Here is a 12,033-nt window from a genome sequence, read left to right on the forward strand (position 1 = left end):
CTTAATATACGTTTAAGCTGTAATTCCTGGTCAGAGCGGAGTAGTTCTTTCATGTTTGATATATTCAGAATGGTAATGATAAATCCTCCTTACTAGTGAAGTTGGATTTAACATTACTGTTTACGAATGCAACTTTTAGAAACTGAACATTCCTCTGTCCTTACTGCTCTTTGTGCCTGATAGCCTGTCCCCAATACATGTCTGGGCAGGAAGACAGCTACACTTTGTTAATTTCCTCTAGACATTCACACACACAGTAAGGGCTGGGTGTGTCTAAGCACCCATCTGCACTCATCTGCATTTTGATAGCCTTCCTGGGTTCGAAGGGGGAGAGGTGACTCGCATTTACATTTGAATAGGCTGAGTCCTGTCCTCACACAAAGCACTGACTTACACCCCCCCCCCAAGGGTTAACCTGGAAGACAGAACTAGGTTTAAAGGGATCGTACATCAAAAGCACTTTTAAGAACAAGTACTGGGTTTCTGCTCCCCTAAAATCAGCTGCTTCTGGATCTTGAACTGAACCTCTATCAGAAGGACTTCTGTGCTGCTTAAACGACTCAACTGGACTGCTTTCCTGGAAGGACTGCATGTATGCATGTTACCCTGCTGTCTGATACTCCCAGACTCTGCTGGAAGGGGAGCTGGTCTCTCACTTCCCTACAAGTGATCCCCAAGAGCTTGCTGGCTTGCCTCCTGTTTTCTGAAGTCTAATTCAATCCGGCTGGTGCTGCTGGACTCTGCTTTCTGTGAGTCTTAACCTTTCCTGAGGTGCCCTCTTCGAGCTCTGGGCCTCAGAAACAGATTCTGCAGCTACTGTCATCACCTATAGCTCCTGCGCCCCTGAAATCCAGCTTTTGGGCTCTTTGCGACCGTGAACAGCCCACTTTGAAATGCGATTGCACTGCTTGCTCGAAAGATCAGTGTGAGCCGCCACAGCATCATGTTCTTGCACAGCGAGTCCTGCTGCCGGCAACCGCAAAGCCCTGTCTTTTGTCTGCAACCTCCAGCCAACTCTTCGCGCCTGCAGGATCATCGATAATGATGCTCTACTTGCTCACGGCGACCATCTCCCTCGAGAAGAGGGCACTTTGCTCAGCTTGAGAAGGTAAAATAACTTCAGTAGGACCTGTTTGGAAATGTATTTGACCAGCACTCCATTGTGGTCAGCCTAAACTTTGGCTTTACTTCCGTCTAGGGCTCTCTAAAGTAAACTTTTTGACTTCTTTGGTTTATTCTTTGAAAATTCATAACTCCGGTTCTACTTCTTGGTTTATTGTCTTTTTAGGTTTGTTTTATTCATACAAATATAATCTATATTTTTTAACCTTTGTGGAATATTTTTGTGGTGTATTCATTGTGCTACATTGTGTGTGTGTTGCACAAATCCTTTACACATTGCATTTTTAGATAAGCCTAACTCTTCTGTGCCAAGCTACCTGGGGGTGTGCATCGTATTACCCTGACTCCAGTGGTGGTTCCGGCCTGGCATGGGTGGATAACTTAGCCAACCAGGAATCCCATTTCTAACACCTCTAAAGTAGTACATTTTCCCTCCATGACTACAACAACTGTATGAAACAATCAAGACATCTGGGACTTTATAAAAGCCAGTCACTACTCTGTACAATAACAACAACCTGCTCAATCCTCAATATTCTTTATAGTACCTTGTTATATATGTATAATTCTACAACACATTAAGGTATAAGATGAATTGACATTATTTTGATCTCTACATAATAAGACTGCTAATAACCATGTACACAAAAATGCCTCTGAAAAATAGAACTAGCTGAAGTCACTCTATTGACAATGAGAGGCGGAGAGAGGATTGGTAGAACGTGTACACAAAGACATTATCTTTTTACGTAGCAGATGAGCTAAAGATTCAGGTGGGTGAATTTACAAATTTCACTTCTTTGCTTGTCTTCAAAACCTGAAGGCATTGCATTAAGGCATGCCATTAGACTTAGCCTCAGTAACATCAAAGCCAATAAATACAGATCTTTACACCACATTTGACCATAATTCACAGTATACATCGAAGCATAAGAAATGTTATCTAAGATACTTTAATAAATATCCTAATAAAAAACATAAAGTTAAAGATACCATCTACCAAAAAATGAGAGTCCTATGTAAATCATTTACTGCTTTGTACCTCTTATGACCAATACTGTTTTCCTCCTTATGGTCAATAACTGATGGGTACCTAAGCATTAATACCCATACCCAGACAGATCACTGGAAATGGTATCAAAAGGGTCTTTCAGTCTAGCAGTGGTCAGTAATAAGAAACATATACAGTTCTTCCTGCATTCTTGCTTTTTATACCGTAGGCAAATCACATTGCTTTGATTACTCAAGTTGTTCATTTCAGCTGATAAGTGAAAACTGCTGTAGCCATAGATCAAAGGTATCCCATAGGTCATCTCGTACACAAGGTCATTCAGAGTTGGAAGATATGATGCATCAATCAAAAAGTGGCAGATCCTCTGTCTGCCAAACTCACTGTTTGTCCACTCCATTTAAAAGTGGGAGAAGCACCAGGCTTGCGCCACTTAAGCCTCAGCTGGTACCACCGGCAGAAACCTTTGACTGATGGCCAGCCAGTTACAGCCCTGTTGGTCAATGTAAGTGATAACCTCTGCTCTATTTAGGGTAATCTTTCCAACATTCCTTTTTGTTGTTCTAGACAGCCAGGAAAAAACTGATGATCCCAAACATTAAACAACAGAAATGGACCAAATACGGTGGGAAAAACCCCAGAACATCAGGACCATTGTTTTTTGTTTTTTTTGCTTTTCAGAGGTTAACCCCATCTTTGGGGATTTACTTTCGGAAAACAAAACAAATTCCAAGCCATGCATGGTGTCTAGCTGGCATTGCTTCAGGAAGCTCTTAAAAACCTGGCTTCTCAGTACTTGATAGGCCTGCTGGACTTCTTGCACGTCTCTTCTCCAGTATCAAAGCCCGCGCCAAGACACCCTAGAGTAATTGAGCGCTTTAGAAAATATATTAACATAACATTCATATTGAAGCCTTTTCAGTAAACTGGTCACCACTGTGTTGTCCTGACAGACAGCCTGTCAGATTCTAAATATCCCCTTAACTTTCAACATATATAATATTCGATCAACCAATGCTAAGTTGTTTTATTCAATCATTAGAGGTGTTGATAAAAATCTCACCTAATTGGTAGAGATGGGTCTCCCACGTCCCACCAGTCTTTAGGTGGGCTAATGTACATGCACCACAATTCCCAGCTGTAACCATGAGCAGAATTCTCATAACGCTGCACTTCGAACGTGTCCTGCTTAATATTGTCAATTGAAGGAAGAATTACTCGTTTATAATCTTGTTGAATCCGAGAAAGAACTGGCTCAGCCCTGCGTAAACAGAGAAAAGAGAACATGTAAGAACATTTTCATTATAATGTATTTCGTGAATATCCAACTTATGAAACATTTTGAAGTTTTAGGGCATTCTCAGTATGTATTTTGTATTTTATTAATTTAAACATATTTTACGCGGTTCTGGCCCACCATCACCCGAGTCACTTCTGAATTATGTGAAAAACTAAAAAGAAAAGAAGCTGGAGAGGAAAAACATCTGAAGAAAAAATGAAAATTAAAGCAGGTTAAAGTTCATATGGATATTTGAAAGTTGTTATATCAACATTCTTCAGCTACACCCTTTGTAAGACTTATTCTAGTTGACCACAGCACATATCAGTTCAGCCTTCAAGAATTTCCTGAATAGAAGGCAGTTGCCTTCAGCTCAGATCCAGGTGTGAAGGTGTTCCACTGATTTGGGGGCATGCAATTCTTACAAAGTCCTCACTTTAAAATTTTTAAAACTAAGTCGAAAGTTAAAGTTGATTGAAAAGAATGTCTGGCCTAAATGCACAATAAGCTATATTTTCTCCAGTGAACTGTCTAAAATAGAGACCAGGAGCCATGACAAGAAAGACATTGGGCCTGATTACGATGTCGGTTGGAAACTAAACCTCCACACTCCTTGCCGGATTTGCTTCCAACCGACTCGCGGTCAGAGGTTCCGACTGACCGATTATGATGCTTCCGAACATGGTTCAGAAAGTCTCCGATTGACTTCAATGGGAGCCTGTGTTCCGACAGACAACCAGGCTCTCATTGAAAAAAGGGGTGGTTTCGGAAAACCTTGCACGCTTTGGCAGTGGCCCCATGGTGCCTGTCACACTGTGTATTGTTCTACAAGGGGGTCCCTTGGGTACTCCAACAGCCCTCAACCGAATGCCTCTGGTTAAAGGGGGGCTTGCTAGGGCTCCTCAAAGCCAGTTTCTGACAGCCTTTTCGTGTTGGACGGTCCGAGTCAGAAAGGCTGTTTGAATCCGACATCATAATACATCAGTTGGAAACATGGTCTGTAGAGCTGTACTATTCGGCTTCAACCGACTCGGAGTTTCTCAATGCCTGTTGGGACCGATTCGAAATGACGGAACAGTTACCTTTTTAACGTAATCGGTTTCTCAGAAATGTTTCCTACTCGGGCCTCACTACGCTGTCTGTCGGAAAGCATTCTGACCGACTCCTTGTCAGAATCAGTTCCAACCGACTCGGGTTTGGAGAGTCAGACTGATGGATTACGATGTTTCCGAACACCGTTCGGTCGGACTCCCATTGACTTCAATGGGCCCCGGTGTTCCGACCCACAACACAGGCTCCCATTGAAAAATGGTGTGGCTGCGGAAAACCTGCACCTTATTCCAGGCACCCCATGGCGCCTGCTACACTGTGCAAGGTTATAAAGCGGGTTCTCCTGGGTACCCCCACAGGCCCCAACCGGAGGCCTTCGGGTGAAGAGGGGCCTGCTAAGGGCCCCAAAGTCAGTTTCCGACAGCAGTTTTTTGTCGGACAGACTGATTTAGAAAGGCTGTCAAAATCTGACATCATAATACGTCAGTCGGAAATGCGATCCATATACCTGTACGATTTGGCTGAAAATGACCCGGAGTCTCCGAATGCCTGTTGGAACCGATTCGGAATGACCGAACAGTTACTTTTCCATTGTAATCGGTTGGTCGGAAATGTTTCCTCCTCAGGGCCTCATTGTGATGTCGCTCGGAAAGCATTCTGACCGACTCCTTGTCGGAATCAGTTCTGACCTACTCGGGTTCTGAGAGTACGACCGACCGATTACGATGTTTCGGAACACCATTCGGTCGAACTCTCATTGACATCAATGGGAGCCTGTGTTCCGACCCACAACACAGCCTCCCATTGAAAAATGGGGTGGTTGCGGAAAACCTTGAACCCTATCGCAGGCACCCCATGGTGCCTGCTACACTGTGCATGGTTGTAAAGAGGGGTCCCCTGGGTATCCCAAAGGGCCCCAAACAGAGGTTTCTGGGTGAATGGGGGCCTGCTACATGCCCACAAAGTCAGTTTCCCAAAGCCGCTTCGTGTCCAACAGACCGATTCGGAAAGGCTGTCCAAATCTGACATCGTAATACCTCAGTCAGAAATGCGGTCCCTAGACCCGTACGAATCGGCTCCGACCGACTCAGAGTCTCCAAATGCCAGTTGGAACTGAGTCGGGAATACTAAACGATTAACTTCTATCATAATCAGTCGGTCGGAAATGTTTCCAAGTCGGTCCGAAACACGGATTCCAACACGAGTTAGGAAAATACAAATGCTGATGGAGCCTTTCTGACCGACATCCTATTGAGGCCAATATCAAAGAAATTGCATTTAGGATCCCAAATGAAAAAAAATAATTGTTTTGTGTGCATCAAAGTGTTTTAAGTGAAGGTGCAGACATGGTTGTTCATTTCATGATGCAGAAAAGTACAGGATGAGCAACATTTTTCAGAAATCAATAGTTGCAGGGATTAATAATGTTTTTTCAGAGGTGGCATCAATTGAGTTGATGGTGTTATAATTTTTATAGTCATCTCAAACAGTATTGTATATAAGGAATCGTGGGGATTGATCAGTTTTCAGATCTTCTGTTATGGGAAATGTGATAAAGTGAAATATTACGTGGGGTGGATGGTAGTCTACCACAGATAATAAAGTTTCTAATTGCTCAGGTCCAGTCAAAGGTTTCAGTAATTTAAACTTGAGCTCAACCCCTGGTAGCTATTGCACAAAGCAGATGGGCTTAACTTAAAGAACACATGTAAAGCATTCACGAGTGCAAAAAAAGTTAAAAAGCAAAAATCACACACATTAAAACTTCCATTCCAATTTATAAAAATAGAGTAAAACGTATCTAACAAAATTACACCATATCAGCTGGAGATATGAATTATGTAAAGAGTTATGAGCAAACATCACCAAGGAGAGCAGAGCACCAACTGTGGTCAATTGTCGCAGTAGATTGGGACCTAGACATAATTTGAGGCTTACCGCAATGGGGCCCTGGTGGGGTGCAACAAGTAGATTGGCCCCACTAGGACATGAAAGTAGGTCGGTTGAAAAAAATCTCAGTCCCAGTCTTAAAAAGGACTTTGTTTATTTCTGAGGATGAACTCTTCTTTATGCAGGACAAACCAGAAATGCAATCCAACACTGTGGAATTGATAGTCAGATTCTTTTCACAGTTGGTTACATTTTAGCTTTGGGGCAAAAACTTTTGAAAAATTCCCAAACTTTTTCCAGTGCCCAAGCAACTACTGGAGTGCACTTCCAATGCCACCAGGACCTCAAAGGAAGCACTTGTCAGACAGAACGCAACAATAACGTCCAGTCCAGGTCAAGTTGCCACTTGCCAGCTGGGATTCTGCATAGGAATGTCTTCTTCCACTGTTTTATGTTCCTGGAGCTATCTAGGCGGATCAGCCTCATGATCCTTGAGGTCTTTCTGGCCTTGGATATCAAGTGGAAGGGTGTCAGCCTCCTCCGGTCCTTATCACAAGCCACAAATGCCTAGTGCAAGCAGGTTCAGTTTTCCTGATATCCTTTTTCAGGTCAGGCAGTGTCCTGAAGAAGGCTGGTTAAGGGTCCAGCGTTGTAGGGTTCAGCATCCTGTTTGTAGGGGACACTCTCAGACACTGCTAGTTCTTCTTTTACCAAGGAAATAAACATTACAAGACCCTGGCCTACCCACTTTTGTAGTAGTTTGTGTTTCCCTTTTTGAAAACAGGCCAAATATACAATGCATCAGGATAAATCCAAGATGGGGAAGGTATTCAGCCACATTAAACCTGTGCTTTTTAGGCTGGGGTTGTGAGTGGGGAGTTTACTATGATAATCCAAGTGTCCTCCTACATCTAACACTAAAATCCAGTTTGAAGAAAACACTGTTTTGCTCTCTGCTTTATCTTAGCCTCCGGTGCAGCGTTCTTTTTACCGGAGCACTCAGTCTTGTATTTGCTTTGAATTATGGTTTTGGGGCGTGAGAACCTAAAGTATCATAGACCACCATGGTATAAACTTCTGATATAATTTTGGCAAGCTCCTGTTCATGATCTTGAACAGAAATAGCTGTTAACCACTGACATACTGTCAGAACTGCAGCTTCTCGGTCAATGTTCCTAAGAGGTATCAATAAACTGTGTCAATATTTCCTATCAATTTCATTGCTAAGTCTAGAGCCAATGGAGCTCTGTGCTCATTCCGTATTTGTTTTAACACCTCCAGGAATACTGCAAATGAGATTGTGCAATGTGTAGTAGTATAGATTCTTACAAAGATTGGTCCCATGTAGTAGACTCTTCCACTGGTGGTACCATCCAAAGGGGAACACACATAGTATTCTATGCTTCTCCTGGTGTGTTGAATGAGGATAGAATCCTGCTAACTGGTCGTTTTTATGAGCGATCCAAAATGGAATCTTGTCTCACTTTGCAGTTGCTCTGCCTGTAATATCATTAGTAGACTGTGGACTAATTGTCAGCACTGCCGGATGCACTTTATTGTGCAGGGCCAGAAACAAATGTTACGGTCGCAGATGTTTTGTACAACAAATTGCTGAAGTTACCTATAAATCGCTACTAACTAATTTTGTAATGTCTTAACTCTGGGGCTGACAGTATTGCTGTGTCAGGATAAGCTAAATACCCGGCAAATACAGGCCAGGAAGCCCTTTCATTATTTGAATGACCAATTCTAAAATTCTGATTTATATGTAGTAGTTGTCCACCAAACCATGTTTGTGGTTCTTGATATCCTAACCCTGTAGTAGTTCCGAACAGGATCTCGTGAGAAAGGAATGTGCTCCAGGAAAGGAGTCAGAGTCATCCAAATGAGTCCAGCAGTTTTCTTATTTGTTACAATGTTTTAAAAAGGCCTTCAGCCAACGCGTTTCGTTCCTATGAAGGAACTACATCAGGGCTTAGATTATAACATGAAGAATAGCGTCTCCGTATCCATAAAAAGCAGCTAAGGCAAAAACCTCTCAATAGAGGCCAAAAAGAAACTGAAAAAAGCTGCTGTCGGGTGTGTGTCTTTTCTAGTTCCAAACAGGACTTCTAAGTTGTAACAGGGTTAATGATTAGCTAGTTTTGCAGCAGCTTTGAAAATATACAGGAATTTTACCTATTTGGATCTACAGCATCAAACTCCACCCACAAGTAAAATATTGCAAAAGAGTATGCAGCAGGTGCATTTTGAAACAAAGTTACCCCACCTTTCGTATAAGGAAAACCTCTAGCCAAGAGGTGCTGTATAATTGGGTCTCTGATATCTATTGCTAACTGAATAGGCTGCCGTACCAGTACAGAACAGATTAGAAATTTAAAATTAAATAGTGAATAACCTTTTATTACTCAAGTGTCTGACAATCTCCCAGTAGAGAGGGAGCAACAATCTCACCTGAAGGAGGAGACCAATATTACAATGGATGTCTCTGCTATTCAGTATTGTTTGAAAAAATCTTGCAAGTGTCATGCAAGATTACTCAACGATGAAGCCTCATGTAAGGATTCAAATGTTTTTTTTAATTGTTTTCGATAACTCCGCCCAAGGAATTTGTTTTCTAGACCCTATAGCACTAAGGACTTAGTAAATGTACCAACATGAGATAAAGAATTTGGTGGCTTGCAACCCTTGACCCCACAACTCACTGAGCATTATTTGAATACTAGGTAACAGTCTGTGCTGTGAGACTTCACTGAAATAGTTTTTGGACCCTAAACCCTCTTTCATCACAACTAGATATACTTAGGAACATTAGGAAACCATGAATATATTTCCAGAAATTATGAAAATTCAAATCCTATTCTAGTACACATGATATGAATGGCAACTATAATGAAAATAAACAAGATCGTGCTTATGATAGTTGTTGAAAGGCTGACTGTATTTTAAGGCTTCTTTTCATCAATATTGGCAATCATCCTCTCGCTAGGCCAGCTAAGCAATATTTAGCATGAGATAGGGGCCGGATCGAGTTAATGAGATGTTCTGCACCTGCATATCTTTTAGGTACAATAGAAGCAATGTTCAGCAATGAAATAGCAGCTGTTGTTCTTGTCTCAGAAGATAAGCTCATAGATATAGATATAACTCTATAGTCTTCAGTAAGGAAACGTTTTCACAGCTACTGCATGACCCTCAAAACTCAATCTCGAGTCACCGGATTGAAGTTGCTCTCTATCCAATAATGCTATATTCCAGTTTACAACCTCTTTCTGAATAATGTTTTCAAAATAAATAATTAGCACAAAAGCCGCTCTAACCTCTCACCTACTTATATTCTATGAAGCCTTGTCTATATTTTAAAAACAATAATTAAATGAGCAATTATTATTGCAAAATTAGACAAGCTGATTCCACATGTCTGCCTTCTGACAATGAAGACGCGCCTCCCTCCATTGTCTCTGGAAGCGAGGAACCTTGATAAATCTAGCATTGCTGGAGTATGTGAGCCTCACTGGGCTGCATTCCTTAATCCGTTCATTGGGGTATTCAGACCCCCTGTTGTGAAGAGCTTGATGTGTTAGCGTCAATGCCTTATACATTATCCGTTGATGAACTGGTAGCCAGTGAAGTCGCTCCCGAAATGATGACACTGATGCATGTTTCAGCCTTTATACAGCAGGCGGACTGCCATGTTGTGCATTATTTGCAGTCGCTGGATTGAATATTCTGGCATAAAATAGCCTATAAAGAATTAGTGTCCTGACCGCTGTAACTTGTGCCTCATTTGAGAGCAAGTGAAGAAACTTTTTCAACATCTGGAAGATCAAGAAACAAGCTTTCACCACTCCTGATAGATATGCCCTAAACGAGGGTTGGGCGTCAAACATACCGCCCAAATTTCTAGCCTCCACCATTGGAGGGGGAAGGGAGAATGCTATTGGGTCAAAATCCTACACATCATAGAAGGGGATACCACCCAAACAATACGATTTCCATTTTGTCTGGGTGGTTTTGCAGTTTGTTGACCTTCAACCAATCCAATCTAGCCGCGCATCCATGCAACATGCAAATGTAACCTTTGTACTTGTGGAATCCCCTTCAGACATGAGTAGGAGTTGGGCATGATCAGCGTATGAAATGAACTTGATGTTAAAGGATTCAACCAAATATGCCAGAGGAGACATGTAAATGTTAAATAGTGTGAGACTTAGGGAGGATCCTTGAGCCACTCCCAACTTCAACCCCTCTTCAACCTTTTTGCTCCTAAGGCAGACTGCTACGACGAGATCACCTGTTCTCCTCTTTCAAGGAAGGAGCCCAGCCAACTTAGTGCAGAACCTGTCACTACCAGACGTTCTAACCTGCGCCGCAAGATGTTATGATCTACTATATCAAACACGACTGACAGATCCTACAACACCAGAGTCACATTGAGCCCAGAGTGCAAATTGGATTTGATGGATTATGAAACCTCTAATGTGGTCTCAGTACTGTGACGGGCTCTAAACCCTGATTGGGAGGTGGTGAGCTCTTAATTTACCAGCTTCTCCAACATCTTTGAGGCTGCTGGGAGCAGAGAGACGTCTAAAATTAGCCAAGGACTCAGGATCGGCATTGGTCTCTTTTAGCAGAGGAATCACACTAGCTCTTTTTCAGTCCTCAGGTATGTCACTTGAATGGAGAGAGTCAGCAAATAGCTCCTGATATGTCTTAGCAATCATATACAAAATAGACCTCAAAATGGATTGTGATATTGCTAAATGGTGCTGTTATTCCTTTCCTGCACGGACAGGATGGATTAGTTGCAGACCTTGACTACCCGTGATGTTTGCCTTTTTGTTTTTGTATTACAGTTTTGGTCTGTTTGGTTATCATTAAATCAATTTTCTTCTCTTTATTGGTACTTTTGTCTTTGCCTTGTCACATCAGCCTTTGCTCAGATGCCCTTGGACTCCCTTTTCCCACTTTCCCATACTTTCTGCACCGCCCCGCTTCTCTTCCAGCCCCTCCCACCTCCCAGGACTGCTGCTGTGCAGCTGCTCTCAGTGGGCACACCACTGGTGTGCTGAAGGTGTGCTAAAGGCAAGCTCGTCTGTGCATGTCTGAGCCTAGGACCCCTGGCACTCCCGCCACCAACCACTACACCACCTGGCCCTGGATCCAGACACCATAACAATTCTTGCTGCACCACCTCCCCACGATCGACCAAAGGACCTTTCCCCTGCTAAAACTGACACTTCTCCTACAACACAGGACCAACAGCCCACACCGGCACTGAGCCTCTTCTGCTCAGAAGACCATGAATCAATCAGAACTGCTCTAATGCATCCTGATCAATGGCTGCTCCCTCTGTAAACACACCCTGGAAACCTGGAACATCATCACCTCCCTCTTCCTTGACATGGCATTCATCACCGAAACAAGGATCAACCCCTCCTCGGACCCCGCTATTGCCACCACAACACCAGCTGGACACAAAATGTTACACAGAGACCACACCAACATGCATGGCAGGGGCATCACCATCATTTTCATGGAAAACATTTGATGCACCATCACAAAGGAGGACCCAATGCCTCTCATTGAACTCCTCAACTTCCAACTATGCCCAAACCCCAAGACCATGCTAAGAGGCACACTCATTTACAGACCATCAGGACCCTGACTGGCATTCTGCTTT

General features: G+C 42.8%; 1 protein-coding gene across 2 annotated transcripts in view; it reads right to left on the minus strand.

Moving 5' to 3' along the window:
- Positions 1–12,033, minus strand: part of LOC146859237 (polypeptide N-acetylgalactosaminyltransferase 17-like) — a 1,122,647-nt gene that overhangs the window by 564,170 nt on the left and 546,444 nt on the right. For both annotated transcript variants that reach the window (XM_085649922.1, XM_085649923.1), the window contains exon 5: positions 3,195–3,392. In XM_085649922.1, the coding sequence (XP_085506048.1) occupies positions 3,195–3,392 (198 nt within the window). The remainder of the gene's footprint in view (positions 1–3,194; positions 3,393–12,033) is intronic.

This window comes from Triturus cristatus, chromosome 3_2 (assembly GCF_964204655.1).
Source record: "Triturus cristatus chromosome 3_2, aTriCri1.1, whole genome shotgun sequence".
NCBI lineage: Eukaryota > Metazoa > Chordata > Amphibia > Caudata > Salamandridae > Triturus > Triturus cristatus.